This window comes from Motacilla alba, chromosome 1A (assembly GCF_015832195.1).
Source record: "Motacilla alba alba isolate MOTALB_02 chromosome 1A, Motacilla_alba_V1.0_pri, whole genome shotgun sequence".
NCBI classification, from domain to species: domain Eukaryota; kingdom Metazoa; phylum Chordata; class Aves; order Passeriformes; family Motacillidae; genus Motacilla; species Motacilla alba.
Window position 1 is genome coordinate 52612045 of NC_052031.1, and position 26353 is coordinate 52638397.

General features: G+C 42.4%; 2 protein-coding genes across 12 annotated transcripts; one reads left to right on the top strand and one right to left on the bottom strand.

The window, feature by feature from the left end:
* The first annotated feature begins 307 nt into the window (after positions 1-307).
* On the top strand, positions 308-6955 carry MTERF2 (mitochondrial transcription termination factor 2). 3 transcript variants are annotated; one of them, XM_038155645.1, is made up of 3 exons: positions 308-1032; positions 4254-4433; positions 5148-6955. In XM_038155645.1, the coding sequence occupies exon 3, from the start codon at positions 5159-5161 to the stop codon at positions 6353-6355; it is 1197 nt and encodes a 398-aa protein (XP_038011573.1). In that variant the 5' UTR covers positions 308-1032; positions 4254-4433; positions 5148-5158; the 3' UTR covers positions 6356-6955. The 3 variants fall into 3 exon arrangements, with proteins under 3 accessions (XP_038011573.1, XP_038011571.1, XP_038011572.1); XM_038155643.1 differs by having other exon boundaries at positions 339-1032; positions 4254-4449; XM_038155644.1 differs by having other exon boundaries at positions 339-974; positions 4254-4449.
* A 2016-nt stretch (positions 6956-8971) lies between these two features.
* TMEM263 (transmembrane protein 263) lies at positions 8972-26137 on the bottom strand. 9 transcript variants are annotated; one of them, XM_038155646.1, is made up of 5 exons: positions 24160-24610; positions 22567-22687; positions 20546-20607; positions 15405-15474; positions 8972-11620 (listed from the first exon to the last, which is right to left on the bottom strand). In XM_038155646.1, the coding sequence occupies exons 1-5, from the start codon at positions 24535-24537 to the stop codon at positions 11334-11336; spliced, it is 918 nt and encodes a 305-aa protein (XP_038011574.1). In that variant the 5' UTR covers positions 24538-24610; the 3' UTR covers positions 8972-11333. The 9 variants fall into 9 exon arrangements, with proteins under 9 accessions (XP_038011574.1, XP_038011580.1, XP_038011577.1 ...); XM_038155652.1 differs by lacking the exon at positions 24160-24610 and adding an exon at positions 22181-22284 and having other exon boundaries at positions 22567-22689; XM_038155649.1 differs by lacking the exons at positions 22567-22687; positions 24160-24610 and adding an exon at positions 25011-26137.
* Between the last annotated feature and the right edge of the window lie 216 nt (positions 26138-26353).

Here is a 26353-nt window from a genome sequence, read left to right on the forward strand (position 1 = left end):
AAAATGAAGAGAGTGGGGAGAAGATAAAAGGGAAAAAAGATAACACAAAGGCATGAAGTGAAAAAACCATAAAGAAGCAAGTGTACAGTACATTTACAAATTAGAAGCTATTTTTTACACGCCTGTTTTTAACATTATTGTGTGTATTATACTCATAGACTTTGTTAACTGTTCTAGGAAGAGCTGTTATTTAGGAGACCAAGCCTTAACCCTGTTCCTAGAGCAAAGCTTCTTTCTATAGCATTTCTCTTCATTAGCTCTTTTTCACAGATCCAATAGACTACTGAACATGTAGCTGATAAAAGAAGGGTTCACAGAGACAAGAGTAGTGATTTTCACTCTCTGAAAGATGTGATTGTACAGACTTGGAGTTAGTTAAAAAATCCCAACACCTCTAGTAAAATATTTCTAGTCTAGAAATCATTTATGTGACTGCTGATTTGTTCCTCTAGATGAGAAAGTAGATATGACTAAAAAAATAAGATAGAGGAAGATGGTTCTCACCATCACAGCTCAATGAACTTCTGAAAAGCCACCAGCAAAACAATATAAGACCAAGGACTAGATGTGAATTTAATTAGGTAATAAGGCAGTGGTTATATGAAGAAAATACACTGGTGTAAGGCAAGCCTCTCATCATGATGTCGGTGTTACCGAATCAAAAGGATCATCTGCTTCCCGTCAGAGCAAAGGCACTCAAGTAGTCTGACTTTTAAATGCTCCGTCCCTTAATATTATATTACTTAGAAATTATTATAAAAACTTTTTCTTTTCTATTCACCCCACTACTTCTCTCTGCGAGCTGTTTTACTCCAACGGCCTTTCACTTTCCTAGTGCCGGCCAAGGCTGCTTTGGCAAGCAGCGGAGGCTCGGCCGGTTCCGCACCGGACGAGCCAGGGCCGGGTCCGGCTGCGGGACGGCCACGTCCTCCCGCGCTGCGGCACGGCCGGCGCTCCTCCCCTGCCAGCACCGGGTACGTGCCAGCGCTGCCCGCGCGGCGGCGGAGCGGCCCGGCGGCGGCGGCGAGGCCGGTGAGCGCGGCCGGGGGCAGCGGCCGGGGGCGGCGGGGCTTGGGCCGCTCTGCGGCGGGCCCGGCCCCGGGGCAGGGGGGCGGAGAGGGCGGCTGGCGTTCCGCTCTTGTGTCGCTCCGAGCGCCAGCGCGGCGCTGACGGTGGGGCGGCAGGCGTGCGGGGGGAGAAGCCCGCGGTTCCGAGGGAAGCGCGGCGGGGGAGGGACCCCCGGGCGCGGGGATCCGGCCTCGGCCGCCACTGTCTGCGGCAGGAGCGGCACGAAGCGGCTGCGGCAGCGGCACTCTGGGCCGGATGGGCCTGCAGCCGCTGCTCCCGCCCTGGCTGCAGGAGAACATCCACCTCCTGCCTCTCCCCCCGCAAGCGGGGTCCAGAGGGTGGGAAAGGGACGGCTCAGGTGTCCGGACCGTGGGAACGGGCTGTGCTGGAGATCCTTGTTTTGTCTGTGCTGGAAGCACCACCACTTAATGACCAGTGGTTTAAATAGTGCGGCGCCTCCTTGAACACTTTCCAAATATCTTTCCTTTCCCGGAAGTAAGAAAAAGCTTTGTTTCCATGAGGAAGTTGAGCAGTGGAACAGGTAACTCACAGAGGCTTCTGGGCTCCATCTATGGAGGTTTTAAAGACCTGACTGGACAAAGCACCCCGGATCCTGCAGACCCTGCTTTGAGCTCTTGAGGTCCCTTCAAATCTGGATTACTCTAGGATCCTCTATATTTTTTTCTAGAAAGCTTTATGTTGGTCCAGCATGTATTTTATAATAATTTACCTAATTTCCGCCACTAATTCAGAGCAGGGATTAATTTTTTGTAAGTGCATAATTGTGAACATTTACAGTGCAATAATCTACAAAACTGCAACCTCTCACTGCCCCAGATTCCTTCACAAACCATTCAAATCCTGTTTACACTCCTCTCTTCTAGGTAGATACCTACTCTTCTTGGTTCACTCAAAGTTCAATCCAGGCATTTAGTAGTTTTATTTAATTCTTTATAGCCTACTTCCTGTTATGAGAATGGTATTGGTCAGCAGTCATACTGTTGGCCTCTTTACTGAAAGATTTTGTGAACAATCCATGAGTAAAAGCATGAGTAAAAGTTTGGGTTTGCTAATTTTCAAAATGTGATATTTGACTCTCAAAATACACATTCAGAAATTCACATGAGGGATAAATCAACCAGTTGATCCTTGTATCTGTTTCCTATAGAAGATTTACATAGAAGTCTCATTAAATAGTGAAACTCACAGCCCCCCTTTACTCTGTATATTCAGGTCTCTGCAAGTGTGCTTGCAAGCAGGATCACAGGTAACTTTGACATTTGGTCACTTCCTTACTGCTGTTCTAACACTTGGTGGTGAGAGGGTGCTGCTGGCAGTGAGAGCAAGCATTTTATGTGAGCTGGCTGGGGTTTTTTCCCCTTAATCTCCCCATTGCTTTACAATCCCCACAGCAATCTAGTTATGTGAAAAGTTACAGTGGGGTCTTGCACATTAGAACATGCATTAGATCCAACAAGAGTTTTGAGAGAACTCTGAATTCTTGAAAGAAGTTACATACCTGAAATGTGAATACTGTCATCTATGGACTTGGAAATGCATCAAGTCATAACTCAGATCTTCTTGGTTTCTATGGAACACCATGACATTTAAATTCATCCATGTTATTTCGCACGTTGTATTTTGCATAGGGCTTTTTTACAAGGGCTCCTAAATACCCCTGTCAAATGAGCTTGGGCAAATAAACTTTTCCTTTCTTTTACAGTATTCTGTGTTTCTGATGATCCCTACTAAAAACTGACTATGATCCCAGGCATTTTTAGAAATTGTAAAGCTTCTTTTATGTGAATGTAACAACCATTCCCATGTCAGATTTTAGAAGAGCACAATTTACTATCTCAGAATATTTTTGAAGTTCTGTAATAGTAAAAATTACAGTATTTTAAGGGACTGCATTACTCACAAGGCAATTTTGTTTAACAGCAGGATTACACATTTAAGTAAAAGCAAGTCATGGTTACTTTTCCAGTTTGTACTTTGGAAATATTATTTGACTTCCCAAACTATTTTAACAACACTTCACTTTGCTGGCTGCTTCTAGCTAAGCTGAAGCATTAATGAAGCTAACCCTGATCCTTTAGAGATTTGCTTATTCTGACTGGACCCACGAAACTCAGTAAAACTACTCAGAGTGCTCAGACAGAGGCAGTTGGGTCACTCCTGTGGAGGAGAGGGGTTTAGTTTGCAGTCAGTTTTTCAGGACATGGAAAGGTCAGCACATAAAACATCTGTGACTTACACTTCCAGTGCTTTTAAGGATTACTGGGAAAAATCACTTGTGGGGTTTGGGACAGCATTTCTGAAATCACAGGGTGTATGAAGACAAAATCATCAGCCTTGGGGTTCTGACACAAGCAGAACATTAGGCAAGTAGTTTTGCCTTAGACGTGTGAAATAACACTAAGGAACAAGTTATCAATAAACAGCTTCTGTTAATAACATAAGTGTGCATATAGGAAATGACGTAATATTCTATTAGTTTATGATGTAATAACGTAACAATAGTCCGTCTCAGAAACAGGAAAAAAACAATCTAAAAGCAAGGGTATGCTTTCTTGAGACAAAGGATTTACCTCTGGAAAATATTTAACCTTACCTGGCAGCTAGAAAGAGAATCTACCACTAAAGTTCTCTAAACAAGCCACATATTTTCTTAAACAATGGGCTATAAGGAAGGTTCTAGGGCTCTTGTACAGCTATACAATGGGTATGTTGGTCTGTTATGTAGCAGATTGGACTGCATGATCATAGCAGTATTTTCTCTCCTAAAAAAACCAAATCAAAACAAACAAACAAAAAACCAAAAACAAACAAAACCACAAAAACCAACCAACTGACCAACAACACAAAAAACCCTCCCCCCCCCAAAAAAAACCAACAAAAAAGCTCAACCAAAAGTAATTTAACGATGCTCATGTAGGTACTTTTTGAAGCACGCTATACTTAGGAAGAGGTGAAAGCAGCTGCCCAAATGTTCTCATTTTCAGTTTGAGCAGTTTTAAGCATGTTACCAGCCGCAGCTATTTGCAGGAGTATTGCAGAGATCAGCAGTTCTCCCTTCCACAGTCCCTACTTCCAAAGGGTTGTTATGAAAACACCCCCCAGGAAGTTAAAGATACACTTAATGATATCTTTGTTTGACTGCTGTTGCTCCTTTGCCCCTGCAGAGCAGGTGACAGCACATGTGGTATCGGTGATTACTGGGCAGACAGTTTGAGCAAAGGTGAAGTGTGGGGTTGGCCCTGTGGACTCCAGCACAGCCACACACCTATTCCACAAGGACTCGGCCTACAGAAGAGACCTGGAGGCAGAAATAAGGCATCGGTGCAAGCAGCAGCTGTAGCAAAGTAGGTGTTGGAAGAGGTAGGTGAAGGCCTGGAAATGCTACTGCATACTTGCTTCCTCCCCCAAAATCCCAGGATGCTATTCAAAATCAATTAACACACTCAGCTGGAGAAAAACACTTACATAAAGGTTCATATGATTTTTTCCCCCCTTAATTATACAAAGAATTGATTTCCAAATGAAATTGTGCTGCAAACTGCTGCCGAAGCAGCACTGCGTGGTAGGTCTCTGACACATGAAAGAACAACTCACTCCAAATAATGCTTGAGAAGTTAAAGCAAATACATTCATAAGAACTAACTAAGAGATTTAGGCTGCCATTTTTGTCTATTTTGTGGGATTGCTGTCAAATGAAATTGCATGAATCATTTTCCTCATACAGTGTGAGTGATCTGTAATGCAGTCACAATGTTAGCTGCAAGAAATGGCTGACAGTTTGGAGCTTCTCGTATGACTGCAAACATTGATATGGGCAGAGCATTGCCCCACATAAGGTTTGTTGCATCCATGTTACTGTTCCTGTGACGTATCCATCAGAACGTTAATCTTTCAAAAATAGTCTTTCCCCCTGCTTTCATGTGAAAGCTGGATTTTGCACTAATAACAAAAACCACTCTAGAGAGCAATTTCTTACACCAGTTCTGTCTGAACATCAATGATTCTGACCATTAACTCATTCCTTAAATGTGTTTCTTACAATTCTTGTGTCTCCACAGGACTGACTTTCATGATGCTGAGAGGAGTTGCTCACAGTGCAAAAGACACATTCACTCTTCTGTTGACAAGATCTCCGAGCTGTAACCCAGGACTGAAGTTTTCATCAGCATGGCCTGACGTAGCAAACAGAAGCTTCCTAATACATTCCAATTACACAACTGATACCAAGTCAAGAGAGGAAAATAAAAAAACAGTCGAGAATCTCTACAGTTTGTCAGTTGATGTCACGAAGATACGCAGATTGAAAGAATGGGTCCTTCTCCAGGATGTGGCCTATGTTAAAGAAATTGCTGGTATCTTAGAGGAAATGGGAGCAGATGAGACCACTGTAGCCAACATTATAGAACGCTGCCCCGAGGCAATTCTCCACACCCCAGCAGAGATAAACTCTCAAAGAGCTTTATGGCAATTAGTATGCCAGAATGAAAAACAGCTGATTAAATTAATAGAGCAATTTCCAGAGTCTTTTTTTACTACTGAGTATCAGCAGAACCAGAAGGCAAACATACTGTTTTTTCAAAAGCTGGGACTTAAGAATAATATAATCACCAGGTTCTTGACAAGTGCACCCAATATTTTCTATAACCCTGTTGAGAAAAACAAAAACATGATAGAGACATTACAAAGAAATTATTTAAATTTAGGGGGCTCTGAAGCAAATATGAAGATCTGGATACTGAAGCTATTGAGCCAAAATCCATTTATTTTATTGAATACTTCCACTGCAATCGAGGAGAACTTGGAATTTCTCCAAAATAATTCTTTCACTGACCAGGAAGTTCTACAGCTGCTGTCCAAACTTAAAGGCTTCATTTTTCAACTTAATTCTACCACGATGCAGAAGAGTATGCTTTTCTCCAAAAACATCTTCAAGTGCAGTGATCAAGAACTAAAACAACTAGTGCTGAAATGCCCAGCCCTTCTCTACCACTCTGTTCCGGTTTTGGAAGAAAGACTTGAAGGACTACTGAAGGAAGGAATTTCTATAGCACAGATAAGAGAGACACCAATGGTGCTGGAATTGACAACACAAATCATTCAGTATCAAATTAAAAGGCTCTCTGCGTTAGGATACGATATAAAGAGTGGAAATCTAGAAAGCTTGAATGGTAGTAAAAAAGATTTTGAAGTCACTTACGGTAAGATACAATCAAAGAAGAAGAGACCAATTTTTAATCCTGTTGCTCCTCTACACATTGAAGATTAATTTGAACACTGTACTTCAAGTTATGCAAAAGCAAATTAAAAGGCAAGTTGATTCTTTGAGAAGAGATGAAGCAAAAGCAATCTTAATTGAGGCTGTAGTCTTACACTGTACTTTGTTCAGGAGGGGGTCTTAGGTACAAGTTCATTATACAATCATAGTATTGTAATACTTTAAAATATCATCATAGAAGTTACAGAAAAAGGCAACCTTTATCATAACTAAGAGTACTTCAGATGTGACATTTTCTTACCTGACAGGGCATTAACTGCCTTACATTTTCAGCTCTGTCACTGCACAGTCCAGCCTGTAGTAGCAATTAGCACAGTTTTTATCTGAGGAAGACAAAAGGAGGATTATTTTTCCAGCAGTGTTCATCAATCGGCTGGTTCGCTGTCTTCAGGAAACATCCTTGGAGTTCTTTTCCTTATTGCTGAAGTAGCTCTAGCTCCTGGATCCTGACCTGCAACAGACTTGATTTCTTGGACAGCCAAGCCCTGTCGTGAGAACAGGGGCTGGACTTAATATATTTTTATTCATTGGGACCCTAGTATCTTTGTGTACAAACCATAATGCAAAGAAACTACAAGATGATAACCTTTATATTTCTGAGACTTCAAAATTTACTTATTTTTTCAAATATTGTGGGAGAGGAAGAAATACATTTATTGCTATTGTATAGTTCTTAATCTCTTCTAGCATGGTTTGGCAACAAGAAAGATTAGGGAGAGACTCAAGTCTCAAATGATGGTAGGAGAAAAGAGAAAGTCATACTTTTCTATTAGGTGCAACAAACTCTAGTCTGTAAACCACTGGTGATTAAACATGACTACCAGATTTGCAAACAGCTGCAACAGTTTCTAAATATATGGGTGACACTGCTTCTAAGATAACACCATATGACAATTGGCGACAAGTGCTGGCTTTCAAAATAGTAACTATCAGACAGCATTTAAGTTCTCAGGGGATTTGATTTCTTCTCATTTATGGGCTGTGAATGATAATATAAAAGTCAGTAGCATCACTGACAATCATCTCAATAGGATTAGGATCAGTGATTTTATTTCGCAGACTTTCCTAAATAGCTATTCCACACATATTCCCTCTTGACAGCAGAATAAAAGCCAGCTACACATCACCTTCATTCCAGGCATTCTTCAAGGTCATTTTTAACACACATTTTGGCAGCAAGTCCAGGCCTCTGTTTCTTAAAATGTGGTTTGTAATTGCTGAAGAAAGCTGATATTGAATTACTGGTCCAGAGGGTGGGCTGCAAGATGATTTTTTTATAGTCTGCCACGTTATCTGCTGTGCACTGGGGGAGGGGCTGGGAACACCTGGTAGGAGCAGTGCAAAGATCCCAACAGCTGAAGGTCTTACACTGAGCAGTCTGCAGGCAAATACAGGCATGACAGGCGTTTCTGGGTGTAAATGCCACTCCTGCAGGAGTGTGTGTGACACTGGCAGGAATTCAAGAAGGGGACGTATCAGAGCATGAAAAAAGTCAGGCTGTGGTACCAGGCTATGCCTATGCTGACTCTGTCAAAACTCATTATCGTTTTTAAGAGGAAACTGGAAAGACAGTTGTATTAAAAATTCACAGGAACTTGCCTTTGTCACTTTCCGACTGTCTTTCCCTGCTCAGCCATTAAGCAGATCACAATTTTATCTCAATTTAAAAGCCTCCTTCCCCTCAGACACAAAGGGGCATTTCAGCTCTCCAAAGCTCTTCTAACACAACCTTGTAACTGAGCCAGAGACCTGATTGGTAGCTTAGGAGGAAAAGGAAACCAAGTCATAAAACAGTGTTTTCCCTGAGTTCTAGCATTTCTACAGGTACCTGTTTGTAGAAGTTATTGAAACAGCTTATTCCCATCACTTAATTTCCCATGGCAACAGAACAGGAAACTTAACTAAGGTTCCTTAACTAAGTCACAGCCTGAGTTACCACAAACTCATTTTTCATTCTGAATGTTTCAATTTCTTTTCCCCTTTCAAAATAAAAGCATTTGCAGAAATGCTCTTTTCTACTACCAGATGAAAATTCAGTCAATCCTTCATTCCTAACTCTATCCTGGGACCTGTTTCTCTCATCTTCACAGGATTTATTTACAATAAAACCTCAGGAAAGTTCCCAGTCACCAAAACACTGTATTGCTGAAATCCTCATCTTTTGTTACTCACAGTGACTGTGGACCAGCCTGTGAGTAAGCCTTTCACCACCTAGAGAGCAGTCAGGCATACAAGCTGCCTTCATAAACGTTTCCCCTTTTGGAACAGGGACTGGGAAAAGCAAAGTGAAATAAAGCTACCACAAAAACAATCCCAAAACAAAAGAGCAACCTCACTCCCCTAGAAGATTTCGGTTCCGTATTCCATTCAGCTCACTATGATCTTAAAACTGGACATTCCCAAGCATCACTGACCAGAGGAAAAAAAATTAGTGCAAAGGATTTTGTGCTGTGTCTGTGCATAGCTTACACACTGAACTTACAGCTTTTGTTAAAAACTGGTTGGTGCTAAGTAGACACAGATATAAGACACTCTGGAGCATGGTACTATGGGAAGATTTATACCTAAGTATGCCTTTCTCCACAAAACTAAGAAAGCTTTCAAATGTTTGAAACAGCAACAATTTAATGTTTCACAGGTGCTAGGACAGAACTGGAACAAGTTTTTAAGACGAAGCAAGTTTCATAAGTGAATGGAAAACACACAGGATACAGGACAAAGCTCTTTGAAAACTAAACCCATATGCTATGTAAAAGTTTCGGTTTACACGACTCAAAATAATAGCTACAGGATATGTTAAGAACAAAACATAATGGAGTGTTGGCAACTCCTTACATACTTAACATTTTTTATCTCAGACCATGCTTGTTTTGCTGCAAGTTTCATAGTTTAAAATTAAAGAATTTAAAAAACAGGTATGACCAGTTCAACATTCCCATTTACAGAAAAACTATTAAGAAGAATTTGGTTGAGTGTCACAAATTATCACAGTGCTCCAAAAAGGTGACTCCTGAAGAGTTCAGTGGCAGCACTTGGGGTATACTGCTACACTGGAAAATGCAGGGGAGCAGACCATACTAAATAATAATTATATGCTGCAGCAAAATTGCCTCTGATATCCAGGCTAACTCATTTCTAGAGCCAACTGGTACCTCTAAGAAATACTATATTCTATGCAATTTGCTTTTGACTATAAAAAATAGTTAAAGTCTTCCATTTGTTGCATCAACTTACCTCATTACACCCCAGCAGCAGAACAGAACCAAGCAGCTGGTGTATCTAACAGAAGGAGCAGATGTAATTTCTTGGGTTTTTGCTCTCCCCACCACCCCAAGTTCCATGCTTACAAGTATCAAGCTTCCAACATATACAATTTCTGATATAAAATAAAGTTGTTACAGAGTCCAGTTGAAGTACCAATGGCTCAGAGAGATTGGTGACTACAATACCATAATTGAGACAAGGTGTACTTTCAACACCTGTGAACAGGAGTAAGTTTGACAAGTGATATGTTTTGGGTTTTTTCATTTTTAAAAATTTCCCCCCATATAATCACCTAGTGCAACCACAGCCACTGAAAAAGTGTCAAGTTCTCCATAGAAACAAAAGTTTTTAGAAAATACTGCATACACACCATGAACAGATGCCTCCCATGGGCTTCCAAAGAGATTACTTATTTTCAAAATCAGTACGCAAAAGATCACAAATGGTTTCTATTTTAAGGCAACCTCACGCTGTGTCATTACAAGTGCATTTTGCCTCACACGCTGCAGAGGATGTACAGGTGTTCCCATTTGAGGTGTTAACATTTGGAATCTGTCAGTATACAAATTACTTGAATCATGTTGCCTTTTTTTTAAGGCCTCATCTACTGTTTTTGGTTTGTTTTAAATAAAAGTATTGCATTTTACTCAAAAATCAAGGTGAAAAGTACAAGAAATGTAGTGAAAATTTCCTTGCATTTGCTTAAACAGAGCAAAAAGCTGACCTGGTGTATCACAGAGTTGAGAACGGCTTTGCTAGTTCTTCAGTGGTTTCCAGCTACATAAGAATTCCTAGCAAGTTAGACAGCTGTGCTAGATGACCACAAACATCAGCCCATTTTCTACAGGCTATCATTTTTTCTAGTGTCTATAAGAAGTTTATTAGAAGCAAGTTCTCACTTCTGGGAGATACATGCATATTATTAAATACACCTGAGATGAAGCAATCATGTTTTCAGTAAAAACTGAGAAAGTTTCAGATATCAGGATTTATAAAGAGCCTAAAGCTCATTCTGTAAACTGCACTGAAACAACAGGACAGTTCTTTACACAGCTTCACCTAGTAAAAAGAGATTTTCTTCTAATATTCAAGTTAGTTTACTCTTTATGATCCTTTCTACCACATTGTTAAACTTTTTCAGTTCTATCTCCCATTCTCATTTCCAAATTCTGCACACCTCCAGTCTCTTTGCTCCAGTCTTCACTGGCAGAATGCAGTCAGGGATGGTTTACAGGCTGCCTGCAAGTTCATAACCAAGACTGGGTATGTCCAACAGTGCTTTCACACAGCTGAAGGATACTTAGCAGGAGGATGTGGAAACCACTGAGAACAATAATTGTCATCTCATTGTATCGATGGCATCACAGAGACTACTGAGTTTCTACATTCACATTTTAGTCCAAAACTGCAGATGTACAGTAAATGACTATTCAAATATGTATTATTCCTTCAGATACACTCACTTCTATAGTTATCAAGTGTAACATTTCACCAGATACAAAGCTTCAATCTAGGCTCTAATAAATCCTCATACGCTGTGCTAGCCAAGCTTCTTCTGTCCTTTTCAGATGAAATTAAGTTACTTGCACAACTTGTTAGAAGATAAAGTGTCTAAGACACATGGCTTCTCATGGTCCCAATCTTAGCAGATTTTAATGCCACTGATGCAATATTCTGGAGAATTGAGTATGTCTCAGTTTTGGTTTTAGTCAGACTTGTCCTTTTTCTTTCCTGTTAAAGGCACTTTACTTGCAACAGCAGATCCTACAGCTGTAACACCTCCAGCTACAGCAGAAACACTTCCTTTGACTAGACCCACTCCCACAGAAGGCACAGATGTGACGGCTGTTTTGGTAATTTCCAAGCTCTTCCCTCCAATCCAAGCAACACCTCCAATCGTGGCACCAACAGCTCCTTTTGTGACACTGAAGAGGCCACCAGTCACACGAGAAAGCATGCCAGCCTGCTGCTGCGGGTGGTCTTTGAGTGACCCTAAGGGAGGAAACAACAAGCAAATCAATCTCAGCACCAGGATTTCAGCATTTTCAAAAAAGTGTTACTCAAAAGTATTTCCTTTTCTAGCCTAATAGCCATTGCACACAGTCTATACTTACCTTGCAGGCTGCTTTTCTTGGATGCTCATACACCTAGTTCCAAATAACAAACAACAGGGAAACCAAGAAAAGAGCAAGTGGAACCACAGTGGGCAGAGCTAGGGAATAAACAGACATGAAATAAAGAGGTGAGGGAGTCAGGAGCAGAAGTAACATGCTTGGAGCAGCAGAAAAGAAATAAACAGCTCTAGATGCATGTGAGACCTCTGTCCAGCCCTGCCAATACACTGACTTTCCACTGCAACACGCCTTAGGAGAACCAGTAGAATAGGTCTGTCCCCAGCACCCTCAGTGCCCACAACTTGCATCCAGAGCACAGATTCCAAGAGTCATGTCCCAGCACTCATCTGCTACAAGATGAAAACTAGGGTGAGCAACTTTCTGTGCACTGCCAGTATGTTTGTGATAATGCCAGGACTGACCTAGGACTCAGAATTCATTAAAAAACTGTGAAGGTTTGAGTTCCTGTGTGCATGCCTTGAATAACTCAAGCAAAAGATGCCACCTAAATGAGATAATTTTCTACAAAGTTGACAAAAAAGGAAAACAAGGATACAGAATAGTGAAGCCCAAAGGCTTCAGCTGAAAATACTGAAAGTCCTTCCAGCTCACACTAGTCTCTTAATTAAGAAATTGATATAGATTATAGAAAGGGTAATGGAAACTGAAAACATAAATGACAGCCTTTTACTTAAAGCCATGTAATACTCTTGCTGGTGCATTCTAGGCCAGCAGCTTTCAACATCGACATCTCCAGCAAAAATGCACTGCCAACACAAACATACAGAGATCAGAATTTCTATTTACATACAGAAAGTCTTTAAAGCATCACACTCAGAAGGAAGTATGCAGAGTCTACCATAAAATCCAATGTCTAGGGTTTATTCACTAGAGGATTCTTGCGACCAGACTATTAGAACTTGTAACAAATTTGGTCAGAAACTGTTTCACTTCCACTTAACTGGTTCACTATCATCAGGGTGAAATAGGCATAAAGTTTCATCCCACTGAATTTTAAGAGCTGATTTCACTGAATCAGAACTGTTGTAAACAAGAAATGCTCCATCATAACTAACTTTAAAAATAATAAGAGAAACAAACAAATGTAGTATTTATGTATTTATCTTTACCTTACTTCAGGTAGCCAGTCCATTGACATCTACTCTATTTCACAGGTGTAAATACAGAATGTGATGGTGTACAAGTAAGTAAATTCTGGTAATGGCTGGCATATTCCATTTCCATCCTATTTGCACTGTCCATGAGCTCTAGCAAACACCCAGCACTGCAGAGTTTTATTGCCAGCTGATTTCTGTTCTAGGACACACATGCCTGGTCTCCTTTTTTCTAAAGAGTATATTTCCAAAGAGTACCAGATCATGACTAAATCTAAGGACATTGGCTCAGTCATGTAGACATGGTGCTGATAACACTAAGGTTGTGGGCTGATCCCCACATGGGCCCTCCATTAAGAGTTGGGCTCAATGATCCTTGTGGATGCTTTCCAACTCAGAATATTCTGTGATTTATGGAGCACTGAGAAAATTACACAAGGTCCCTATCCAGGAGTTGGCTCTACCAGGCCATCTTGCAGCCAGCTTCCTGCTGAAAGGAATCCAAGAATGAACAAGAGTTTGAATGAACACAGGTTGCAAAGGTTGGTGCCGCTCGCAAGGCAGAAAATACAGCATTAGAATAGCACTACTCAAAAAAAGCAGGAGCACAAAAGCTTCTTCTACACATTCTTTAATGCCTTTGGGCACCAAGCTTGTTGAGCATGATTTGAGCAAACCAGAACTATTTCTATCTTTAGGAAAAGCTGCAAATTGGTTTTGGAATTGAGCCTTTCCTCGAAGGAGTATTTTGGCAGCCTGTTCAGAGAGATGATTTTGCCAGCATTGAACTGGTATCCTTCCATCCACATTTGGCCATCTTTCTATGATGGTGTAAGTGTATCACGTATAAGGCCTAGCACAACATTCAAAATGGGGTTGTTTTCCAAGGGTATTCCAATATTTTAACTAAACTCATAAGACTTGAAGAGTGCATGTGAATCAGACCCAAAAGGAAAAAGCCTCTTCAAGGATGGAGTTTATGTTAAGATGAGCTGCGCTTCAGTCTACTCCCTCTAACTACATCAACTTTCTCCATCTATTTAGACTTCATATTCAAACTAGTTATCGTCATACTGAAAGAAAACAATGTGCAGAAGAAAGTAAGTCTTAGCTGCTCACAGATTTTAAATAAAACTTTGGAATAACCAATGATTATCATATTCTGCTGTTAGACTCTGAATCTGGAAAACCTAGTGAATATTCTAGGAAGATAAAAAATGCCCGCTTGTTTCACTGCCCTACTCAATAAAGAATTGGTTCTAGTTTTCCGACTACTGTTCACTTTCTATACATGATGTTTAACATGTATCAAACAATTAAACTTTTAAGACAAAAAAGCTCCTAACAACTAAGCAAGCAAAACCCAGCCTTAAAAATCAGACTTGAAGATAACACATTAAGGTGTAGTTTCCAATCAGGCATTTGCTATCAGAAATGCTTCTGAGATCTTAACACCAAAAGCACAAGATTTTTTTGTCCTCACACCATGCTACTATAACAAGTATTAACAGAGCTGAAGAATTACTGTGCCATGAAAACCCATTTTTCCCTTTTCTCTCATCTTCTTCTAATTGTGTTTCTTGCCTAATGGCTGTTAAGAACAGAGTGAGCTACTTGACTTCAATCCTTTCTGCTACAGTTAGTGGATAATACTGTTGTTCAAATGAAGTGAATTGTTCAGTTATACAACATATAAAAGCTGACATGAAAAAAACCCAGACCAACAAACAGAACTTTAAAGGGCCATTATAAAGTGAAGAGCAATGAACCGACAGGAATCATGACTCACCGACCTCTACGTCCAACACATTTGGTTTTAAAGCAAGAGCAGACAGAACACACATAAGAACGTGGTTTTTTACATGCCAAGAATGGCTTTTGATCTAGTATATTTCCAGTCACATTATGCAAACAGGATTCTGCTCAATCCTGCCAGTCCACAGCTTAGAAGAAACTGCTCATTTGCAACTGCATTTCCTCTGCAGATCTAATAACCAATTTAATAATCAGTTGGTTCAGGAGACCACAATGTCACTGCATTAATGAAGTCAAGTCCGTGCTTCATTTTATGAAACCATGACATTGTGAACAGTTGGAACCACTGTTAATTGTATGATGGAAAACAGTCTCCAGAAGCAGTAATGTAGTTCTATACATTTTCTAATGCATCTTGCATAAAAGTCACATGCACTATGAACACAGCAACATGTCCAAAAATGAAGCTGGGCTTTTTACATCTCACATAATGAATAGCAGAAATAAATGCCCATTAGATCAATTCATACCTCTGCAAACTAATCTGCAAATTAAGTCCTTCAGTAACTGCCCATCTTCTCTATAATTTATAGGTACAGTTGTTTACTCAGTTAGATTCAGTGGCCTTTTTGTAATCAGGGTAATGCAGAAGTGAACAATAATCCAGGCCCATCTCATCCCAGGGTTGGTTTGTTTACTGTTATGTAAAAGAAAGTTGAAGTGTTCAGCTGGCAGATCCATTTTTAGAGAGAACTGATTAATTTACTTAATTTCATGAAAACTAATACATACCTTCTGGTGGTTCATCATGAACACTGGATGGGACTTCCTGTTGATTTTTGTCCGTTTGATTCATTATTGCCTAAAAAAATAAATTCACATGTGCTATTCATCTTTTCTGGCAAAGCATAAATGTAATCCATTAATCCAAAATTCAAGTAGATTAAGATCCACAAAGAGAACTTCTTTTTCATTATTAGACAAGCTAGCAGGTCCTGTCAAATTGCTTCTATTTTTATTATCAGACTGTGCTTTTGCATTCTTCAACCAGACTCAATACTTTAAAAAGGACCTCTCCATGACACCAGCTGGCTTGGTGAGAGCTGCCACACCACACCGAGTGCATCTCAAAAAGCAATCATGACGATGACAAGTAGGAAAACAAAACAGCTACTGCCATACAAGAGCTTATGTTTAAGTACTGAAAAAAAAAAGCCTACTGATCATAGAGGTGATGGCCACTAGAGAAAGAAGAGCAGCATGCCTGTGAGATCTGCTAGTACGTGAAAAGCTGTTTAAAAACACCAAGTCCTTGCAGCATAATTTGAACAAATGCCATGAAAACAAGATGGAAGAACAGCAACAGAAACACACAATTTATCTTGACACAGAGCTGCATAAATGGTGTGGTGATAAAAGCAGACCTAAACTGTTTTAATTCTATACAAACTCTGCAATGGAAACATTTCAGGAAAGATTTCTTTACATAAAAGCTGTTTCCTAGAGCAGTTCTAGAGCAGCAGTCCCTGACAGGGGAAGCATAAGAGAAAGCTCAATCAGCAGCTCTGCTGACAGAATTTTTTTTTCTGGAAGGGAAGAAAGTAATAACCAGTCCATGTTCCCTTCTTGCTTTCCTCCCCCACCAAAGCATGCCTTGATATTAAGTCTGGCCTCCTCTCCTGAGTCCTCCTGCTAATCTTGCTTTCCCTCCTCAGCAAGCACCAAGGCAAAAAAAAGGAAAAACAAGTCGCATTACACCAGTCAGCATGCTTCTCTCTTTTTGCCAGTGACCTCTTAGTTCCCTTCTCTCTGCACAAGTCTGTAAATCATTTCATTTCTTCCAGAAGTCAACAAGTACCACAAAAATAATTCCTGCTTCTCCTGCCATGCTCAGATGTCTCTGTACATGCTCTGGGTGAGAAAGCAGTGGCTGGGATCTGAAGAAGGAATGTGGAGGCAGAAGCAGGTGGGAAGACTCATCTGGAAAACAAGAGCTAAACCCCTCACATTATTATTATGAAGTTAAAACATCACACTAAAAACCAGCACCCACATACTAAATCATAGACCTTTGGACAAGAAGCAAGCCTAAATTGAATATTAAAGAGTCCTCCCAGTCAGCACTAGGGGTATACGTTAAGGGCTCAGAAAACACAAGAAGCTGAACAGGAAAGCAAGCAAAAAAAGCTACTACCAGGATGGCCAGTTTGATGGAAATGCTGAACAACTGCCACTCAAAAGTCAGAAATGCAAACATGTCAGCTAAGAAATAGGAAAGGATCACATGATATCCCAAGCTGAGAGGAAACCAGAAGGATCACTGAAGTCCAACTCCTGGCCCTGCACAGGACAGCCCCAAGAATCACACCATGTACCTGAGAGCATTGTCCAAACACTTCTTGAGCTCCGGCAGGCTCGTGCTGTGACACTTCCCTGGAGAGCTGTTGCAGTACCCAACCACACTCTGAGGAAGCCTTTTCATAATATCTACCCTAAACTTCCCTTAAACAGCTTTATGCCACTCCCTTGGGTCCTTGTCACTGGTCACCAGAGGGAAGAGATCAGTGTCTGCCCCCCTGCCTTCCACTCAAGAGAAAGTTGTAGAGTAACAACACATCAAGATGGAAGACTAAAACACATGAGGGCTAAAAGACTATTTTAAAAAGTATCAATTATAGAACTCCTTGTTATTTTATTTAATCACAAATAAGAGAAATAAAATTTAAACAAAAAAAGAACCTGACCAATCACAGGGAGCAGCTGAGGAAAATCAGGTTCTGAGAAAAGATGCAAGCTGAAAGAAATACAATATTCATCCTCACTATGTGAAGTTCCACGTAGGTTTGTTGCTTTTTTTCCAACTTGAAATAAATAAAGCACTGTAAGGGAGGGTAGACAGAAGAAACTGACAGGCCTGACATTATACAATCAAAATATCTGTATCAAGATGAAGCAACTATGTTCCTAATTAACATCTGGCCATTTTGGTCATGAAGATGATTACCACGAATGTAGAAGGAGTTTAACCACTACCTCAGAGAAAGTCCTAAAAAGAGTAAAATAAAAGTCAGGACCTAGCAAATCTTAATTCAAACAAAGGAACAAAAAAGTGATCAAAACAGTTTTAAAGCAGATTCAAGACAAATTAGTAAAGCCAGAAGCAAATTATTTTTTATGAAGAACTACTTCCATGAATTTATTTGTATCTAGACAGCATGTAACTCCTAAAAGAACACCAGATGAAATTGCTTGTTTGAGCTTCCAAATTTTTTCTGTCAACAATCCCACATAAGAGATTGAGAAAAGTTATTTAATCTTAAGAGGACAGAGAAAACACTGTCAGGGGTTATCAAAAAGTTTAGAGGGGAGTTGGAGTAAATTGCCAGTTTCAGACATAGGTAGAACACTAGAAACCGTCCCAAGACTTCACACAAGGTTTAGTATTTTCTGCAATTAAGAATGTACTGAAACAGCAACACTAACAGCAGATACAGCCCAGATGAAGCCCCTAGAATCTGTTTTACATGACATAATACCAGTATTTAATTAAGATAAGATTTGTCCAATTGGAAGAGTTAGAGTAAGACTGGCAGACAAGACAGGTAAGGAATGCTTTCAAAACTCTCCACAGTTTGGTTTAGACTGTCAGATTTGGTTTCGGTTCCTGCAAAGCTAAATGAGCAAAGCAATGTATTGGCAGGGGAATTTCACAGCAGAGTTTCTAGTCTAGTTTAGAAGTACAGTAGGGGGGAAAAAAATAGCAGCACATATAAAATCACAGCACTATATACAAAAAGTGGATCAGATTAGGCATTCCTCTCCATTACCTTTCCTAGAACTTCAAGGTCACTTAATTGTTGATCCCAAGCTTTCCCTTAGAAGTTAAATAGAAATGCTTCACTCACTTGCATCTAGACAGACCCCAGTGGTCTTTCTGCAGGCACTGGCAACCTGCTGCTATCAGGCCCCAGAAGTCAGTGGAGAACTACGCACACCTGAGAACAGCAGCTAAGGCAAGTAAGTCACTGTTGGCAGGACTGAATTTGTTCTACACAGAAAAGAGCCTTCAGGGGTTAGCAGATCAGAAAGTTAAAAACTACTGTTTGATGGGTGGTTCTACAGGTGCCTGGAAGCACTCCAGGGATGCTAGGTGCATGGTAGGACTAGAAGATCTTGAAAATCTCCTCCAACCTTGATGATTTCATGATGCTGCAAGAGATGTGCCCAACCAGCTTGTACTAGGTTTTACTCACAGTTCTATGATATCAGGGCAAGTGAAAACAGAATCACATCACTGTCAGAAAAGTCTCACAGCCTGACCCAAAACATAACTTGGAACACAAGCTCTTGCAAAGCACAATTCACGTTCTCTTGTTTTTCTGTAGAAGCTCTCCAGGGAATCCCAGAACCAAAACCAAGATCCAGCAAAGGACTTCTACAGAAAATTTTCAAATATCTATGTTGCAGGTTGCATTATGCATCCTTGTATCCAATTTAATACCTCAGGAGACTTGAAAGGCTCTGAAAAGTAATGCAAAAATCCTGTGTACTAAACAGGGTACAGCATATCTGGTGAACAGGATATGCACAGGAGCATGTTTTAAACCTGGCTCCCTTCCAGAGACTTAATATGAGTATTTCTACTGACTGGAGGTCAAAGGCCTGAAATAACCACTTGGTGGCAGGTTACTTCATCCAGTCTTCAGAGCAAAAGGGCAGGAATACAACTTTTTTCTTCAAAAACTGTAGATAGAAAAACAGAAACCACTCACTACATTTTACATTATACCACAGAGGTAAAAGCACTCAATGCCTCCTTTGTCTATTAAGATCTAGGCTTGTATGTCCTGCTTTTCATCAAAAAGTCCCCCGGTCACCAGACTGCCATGTATCCTAAGGGAGGGTTCTGTCCAAGCTTTCCCCTGAAGATGTGTCCCCATGAAGAAAAGAAAGCAAAGTTCATGATACCCAACAAAGATTACAACTCTGCTGAAACTAAAGGCAGTGACCTAGAAATGCAAGTGTAAGACTTTTGTGCAGAGTTAAGGCATTCAGACATGCTATAGATTAAGGAACTTTGGAAACTTGGAAGCTGCCGATTCAAAGTCCCCACTATGCACTGAATCATTAGTTACAACGATTACCAGTACTGCAGACATATGCAACAAGGCAAAGATTTATCAGATACCTGAACTTTAGAACTCTTCTCATAAGTTTTCAGAATCTTCTTCAAAGTACACTAAGATTGGCCAAAGAAAAAAAGGGAAGAAGAAAGCGAGCAAAGAGATCTTCTGCATTTTCATCCTATGATGCCAAATTTACTAGTGTCACTGCAGAAAAGCCTCCAGCTTCATTTAACGTGTTCATTGAATGATGACATGGAATGAGGCAGGATCTCCATGAGGCCCAGAAAAACTCATTCATGAAGCAGAAATCTATCATATCATTGACACACTACAATTTCCTTCCTCATCTGTGTTTTCTCATGTCAAGAAGTGGAAGTAAACCCAGATCTTAGAACAGGGATAAATGTAAACTACTTCTGGGGTTATTTTCCCTGTGTGCTTATGAAGATTCTGTCTATTGTCCATTCAAGAGATATGGGATAACTTCTCATCTTTCTTAGCAATACATTAAAATAAACTGTAGCCTTCATACAAAAAATACTTTAAAAAATAAAGATGGAAGTCACTCAACTGATTTGAAAGGAAACACACTTCCCTATTGTCAGAATATGAAATGCATAGACAGCTTAAATCTTTTACACTGTGGCTGAAAAAAAAAATTGTTTAGAAGAAGGTTTTTAATTCAAGAGCTATTTGCAACATTAACAGCGTTTAAGATCCTGAATGAAAGCGCCAAGAAGCTCTAGAAGTAATGGCATAGCCACACATACATTCACATCAAAGGTGACTGAAATAGAACTTACTCACCAAATATATTCCTTTGTTAAGATTTCTAGTTAGTTGTTTCCACAAAAGTATTCTGCATACACCTATAAGAAAGGCAGAACGTTAATGACATCTTATGGAACGGTGACTGTCACATACCTGCCATGGCTGTATGTTGCAGTGTGTGTTTTTGATTGTAATGCAGTTCCAGTAGTCAGTTTTACAATCCTTCCTATTTTGTACTTTTACAGCATATTTTATTACTTATGGATTGTTCCTTTCCCTCCTGTGGTGTTGGTTTTGCCCTAGTCGTCCATCTCCCCAAAGAACTACCCTTTTGTTCCCTGCTCCTCCTGCCATTGAATGTCAATCCCTCCCCTAGCCCCTTTCTCTAGAAACTTCCCTATCAATTCTGTATCCTTTGAAACCCCATTGGTTTGTTTAAGTTGTTCTCCTCCCCTGTAACCCCCTATTGGTTTAAACATTGTATTCCCTGCCTGTGTTCCACCCCCAGTTTCTCCCAACAGGTTAAAAATTGTATCCTCCCCTGAGACCGCCCTCGTTTATAAGCTGATGTATGCCTTTAATTAAGTGTCTTTCTGTCCCTGACCCTCGGGGAAATAAACTTCTTTGGAAAACATACAGAAGACCTCTCCCTATTCCTTGTCCCTACCCTCGGCGCAGTCCTATCCCCAACGCAGTCCACCTGTGCCGTGGAGCAGCTGTGCTCTATGCCACAGCCCGGATTCAACAGCTTTCAGGGGGCGGCCCACTCTTGCTGTTGGTGTCGGGAGCTAGTCGGGCTGAAGAAATCCGGCAGCAGGTGTAGAGTGGGAATCAGGAATACAAATCCCCATGGTGTGGAAGAAGCACACTTGGTACAGCCTGAAGATGCCACATTTTTAGAGATTTGTCACTAAGACACTAATTCCTCCTGGGCAATGAAGATAATTTTACTTGCTCCATGTATTGCCATAAGGATTGCTATGAGGCACAACAATCCATGTTAAGACAAATGCTCCTTAATGAGCCTGCAGTTCTTGGACAGTAATTTGTGTAAAGTTTTAGCCTTCCATTGAGAAGTGGGCTCTAACCATTACAGATGTGCGTAACTTCCCAAGTTTCAGCGGATGCTCTTGGTGTCTTTCTGACTTTAGAGAAAAAAAGCCCTTCTGTCTCAGCACAGCAAACCTGGCCCAAGCAGCAGCCAGTGAAAACTGGCTTGTTTCAATGCCACTACTCAGATATTTGTGGGTAGCAATGAAACGACCCAAGGATGGGGCCAATTTCAGCTGGCAGCTTAATGCTGCTCCAGACGGCTGCAGCAGCAGCAGCCAGTGCTGGAAGTACCACCTGACACAGCTGCAAACAAACCCATCACTCTGTCTTGTTCCACCACAAAAGAAGTTATCTTCCTTCTGGCTACCAGCTGTGCAGGTAGAAAGCCTGACTACAGAGCTGATGGAAAACAAACAACCCTTGCCACATGAACAGCTCTTCTTTACCTCTTTCAGCAGCTGCAGCAGATTTCCGAATGAACCTGATGTATTTCACGTACATGGAAAAAATATATTTTTAGGTATGATAGTTTAAGAATTAAATATTTGGAAGAGCAACAGTCTCTACTCTCCAAATTAAACAAGGAAATAATCATGAAGCCAAAAAAGGTAATCCCACCTATGGCTGCTCTTCAGGGTACTGCTCCAAGCTGCACGAGCAACCCCTCACTATCAGCTTCACTGCCTTACTCCTTGCATCGAAATGTCTGTTTCAATCTGTTACTGCAAGGGAGAGAGTTGACTGAGCTTCTGCAAGAAGAGTCAGTGCTAACAGCACTAAAGTACAAAAACAAATCCAGGCATGTAGAAAGCTTGTAGGTAAAAACCAAGAGCACAGCTAATATTACAAGAAGCCTTCAGTTTAAAACCCAAGTTTCAAAATTCAGATTTATATACAAAGCAAGACTGGCTTGGAAGCAAGCATGCTATGAAAAAGAGACTGCATTTTCAAGTAAAGACCACAAGAAGTTGATCAGAAGTTTCCAGGTGTGAACCACGACTTACTTCCAAGCCTACAGCAGGATGGGCTACAACTTCCTCCAAAAGAAGTTGCTGTAAGTAATGTACCTAACAGGCTCACAGTATGCAGGGAACTGAACACAGCTGGGAAGGTAATGCAACATATCTGTATTAAAAACCAAACACACACCATGATTAAAAGCAAAAGAGAGGTATAGTATCTCCTGGAAAAAAAAACCCTTAACTCTGCCCGGGATATTACTATATCGTTATCTACCCTGGATGGAGAATGCACCATTTCTCCATCACTGTCAACCAAAATATATATCAGGGTCCAGAAGAGGCTCTGTGGAACACCTGATGTTGGCAATCAAGTTTTCTCTGATGCAATGACTTATAAGATATAAAATGATGTGGCATGAACCAGAATTCCCCTTTTCTGATTCTCCAAAACTGGTTCCTAAGAAGTACATGGTAAATTCCAGTAAGGTGCATGGCACAGCTTCAGAAAGACCATGAAAACCCCATCTTACCAGTTTTGTCATCCTCTGCCTCCTCCTAGCTCAGTTTTCAGAAGAGCATTCCCCATTTCTTTTAACACTTTCCTAAAGCCTAAGCTCCAGATCAGTCTTGGATCTCCTTTTCCAGAAGACCCTCAAAGACAAAACCTAACTGTGCCTAACAGCCAGCAGTAAAGCAGCTTCTGAACTTCCTTGCTACCTCTGCTAATGAAATTGCCTTTTCCCTAGCATCCACCACCTGTCTGTTGGCTCCTACCTGACATTTAGACCTGCTCACTTGCTGAAGGACCACCCTTCAGTTCGCAATTGTGCAGCACTGTCCATTTCTACACTTAGGAGGCAATACTAACTTTTCTGAATATTTAACCACAGTTTAAGAGAAAGCTTTACATGATATGCTGGATAATATTTACTGAGCAGTCTTAAAACTGATGTGCATACAAATCAGTACCTACATATTAAATTAAGCAATCTTGTACGTACTCCTCCAGTTATACAGGGGCATTCTACCTGAAGCAACACAGTGGACACACTGAAACAAGCTACATGTACTTGATATTTACATTCCTTATGGAGGGACATCCTGATTCAGAGTTTTCATTTTCACCTCAATTCAATGAGCAGAAGGAAGCATTTAATTGCATCCAGAGAGGCTGTCTCTGCAGTTCACACAATGACCAGAACCAGGCATACGGCTAGATCAACTTGCCTTGATCTTCAGGCCACACCATATAAACACCTAGGCTAGGTGAATGTGGAAAGCTAAGCCAGTCCCAAACAGTTCACAAAAAACCTCTTCATATGCTACTGCATCAAGCTGGACTCGAGAGACATGGATGAAACAAAGAGCACGTTACTGCAGCAAACATCTGAAAACTGCAAAGTTGAAAAAGAAGAAAACTTGAAAGAAATCTTCTACTGGGTCGGAAAAGTTCTCGAGGGAGAACAAGACCATCCAGGAGCCAGGCCGAGGCGAGCACGGCTCCCTCCGCTGCCCTGTCTCCAAGGTGGGGGGACCCCTCCTTCATGAGCGCCCGGCCCAGAGAGGGTGGTAGCGGCACGGCAGAGCAGCCCCCCTGCCCTCGGTCCCGCACCCGAGGAGCCGCCCCCTATTTACCTTCGGGCGGCCGAAGCCCCGCAGTCCCCGCCACGTCCTCCCCTCGCAGCTACCTGCGTGCCCGGCGGAGCTGCGTAGGCGGCCCGGCAGCGACCCCCGCCCATGACCCCGGCCGGGCCAGTGCGGGCACTGCCGGCATCTCGGCGCAGGGCGGCGGCACTGACGTGGCAGCCAAGGCCGCGGCGGAGCCGCTACAACCGGCCCGGCCCTCCCGCCCCGCGGAGCCGCGGCAGGAAGCACAAAGGCGGCCGGGCTGTGCCCGCGCCGGGGGCAGGTGGCGGCGGCGGCTCCGCACCCCTGACCCGCCTCTCCCGCCAGCGGCTCCGCCGGGGCGCGCCGGGTACTCTCCCGCCTCCTCCCCTGGAAGTTCCCCATCATCCGCGGGGAGGCAGGTAGGGCGATCCAGGGCTGCCCCGCTGGCGGAGGGGCCGGGGGGGTAGAGGCCACTCATCCATCCATCCATCCATCCGTCGCTCGCTCCCTCCCTCCCTCCCTCGCTCGCTCGCTCGCTCGCTCGCTCGCTCGCTCGCTCGCTCACCGCACGGCGCTCACGACTCACTCGACCCGCCCGGGCTCCGCTCAGACTTTACTCCTCCGCCCGTCCCCGCTGCCGACGTGGCGCCCGCCACCGCCCGCAGACCCCGCCCCAGCGCCCGGCGGGGCCCCTCGGCGGCTGGGGGGCGCCGCCGCTCCCGCCCCCTGCCCGCCCCGGGAGTACCGGGAGCCGCCGGCCCCCACCTCCTCCTGCGCCGCCGCCCGTGCCCTCCCTCAGAGGGGCCGCGCACCCCGAGGGCCTGCGCAGGCCCGGCTCGACGCCCGTGGACGCCACGGGTTTGGGAGCACTTTCTTACCCCGGGGCACCGAGGTGGAGGAAGATGCCGGGTAGGGGCAGGGCTGAGGAGAGGAGGTGTTGCTGTAGTTGACCGAGATGCTTCGGGGTGTAGGTGATTGGCTTGTGGTGCTCAGTTGGGCTGGGGAGTGTCTCGGCCGAGCGGTCCTGGTGATGAGATGACCCTTTGGGGCACCCTGCCCGTGCTGTTGGCACATCGGGGAGGCTGCAGAAGTCCGACACGGAGCCACACCCAGTCCAGTGCCAGCGGCATCTTGGGGAGCCACTAAGGATCCAGGTTTATGTTAAGCAATATTTACATTGCACCCTTCATCCCAGCTATTTGAGTGAGCTGAACTTCTCACATGACACCTGTAGAGAATAAATTTGTGGTAATCATGGTTTAAGGGCACGACTTTATAGGTAACTGCACCAGTCAGAATAGCTGGGGAAAGATGGGTTTTCTGATGCTCACCCCCTTCTTGGGACTTCTCCATGTACATCTCTAAGAATCCCTGGGGATGAACAGTGACTTTCAAGTTTGTTAGACAAGGAGAGGAAAGTCACAGGTACTTTGAGTTTAGAAAGAGAACTGCTTTCAGCAGCACAGGAATACTAAATACCTTATTGAATGCTTCGCAAGTTTAGAAAAGTTACATAAATGAAATACCACCTCTGCTTTCTCCTTCATTTGTGCATCAATGTGATCTATCAGAGCAATGCTGCATGGGCTCAGAGGGGTTTGCTGATCACAGGGACTTGGCGTTCCTGACCTGCTTAACGGATAACATCCATATTCTCTGTTTTGGATCTGAGTGGGTGAAAGCATCAGTGTGGGAGAATCCAAGTGAAAAACGGAGGGTGGTGTCTGGTAGGGAGCACACCCTAACTAGGGTTCTGTCAGGATATGGGAGACACACAGAGTGCATAGATCAGTCATGTTCTTTGGAAATAATACCACACAGACACACGAGAGTTCTGTTCTGGGATCTTGATTTCCATCTGGGAGGCTGCAACTCTCTGAGCTCAGTGTTTGCAGAGAGTGTTTACTATTTAGTGTTTACCTGCCTGGTTCTAACAGATGACACCTGAAACTACTGACATCTTTTCGGTCTTTGAGATAAGGATATTTTCTTATAGCTGCTATTCATCCCTTGCCCTAAGGTCCAGCTGTACACGGTGCTATCTATACATGCGATGCTCTGCTTCAAATGCAAGGCCTGAAGCTTCTCATGGCAGCATAAAGAGTTGCTGCTTGAGTATTTTTTTTTGCAATAGCGGTAATCACCCATAAACTTTACAGCACGAGGCATCAAATAATGTTTTGGCTCCTAGTAACTGAAAACGAAAGGCATCACAGGGATT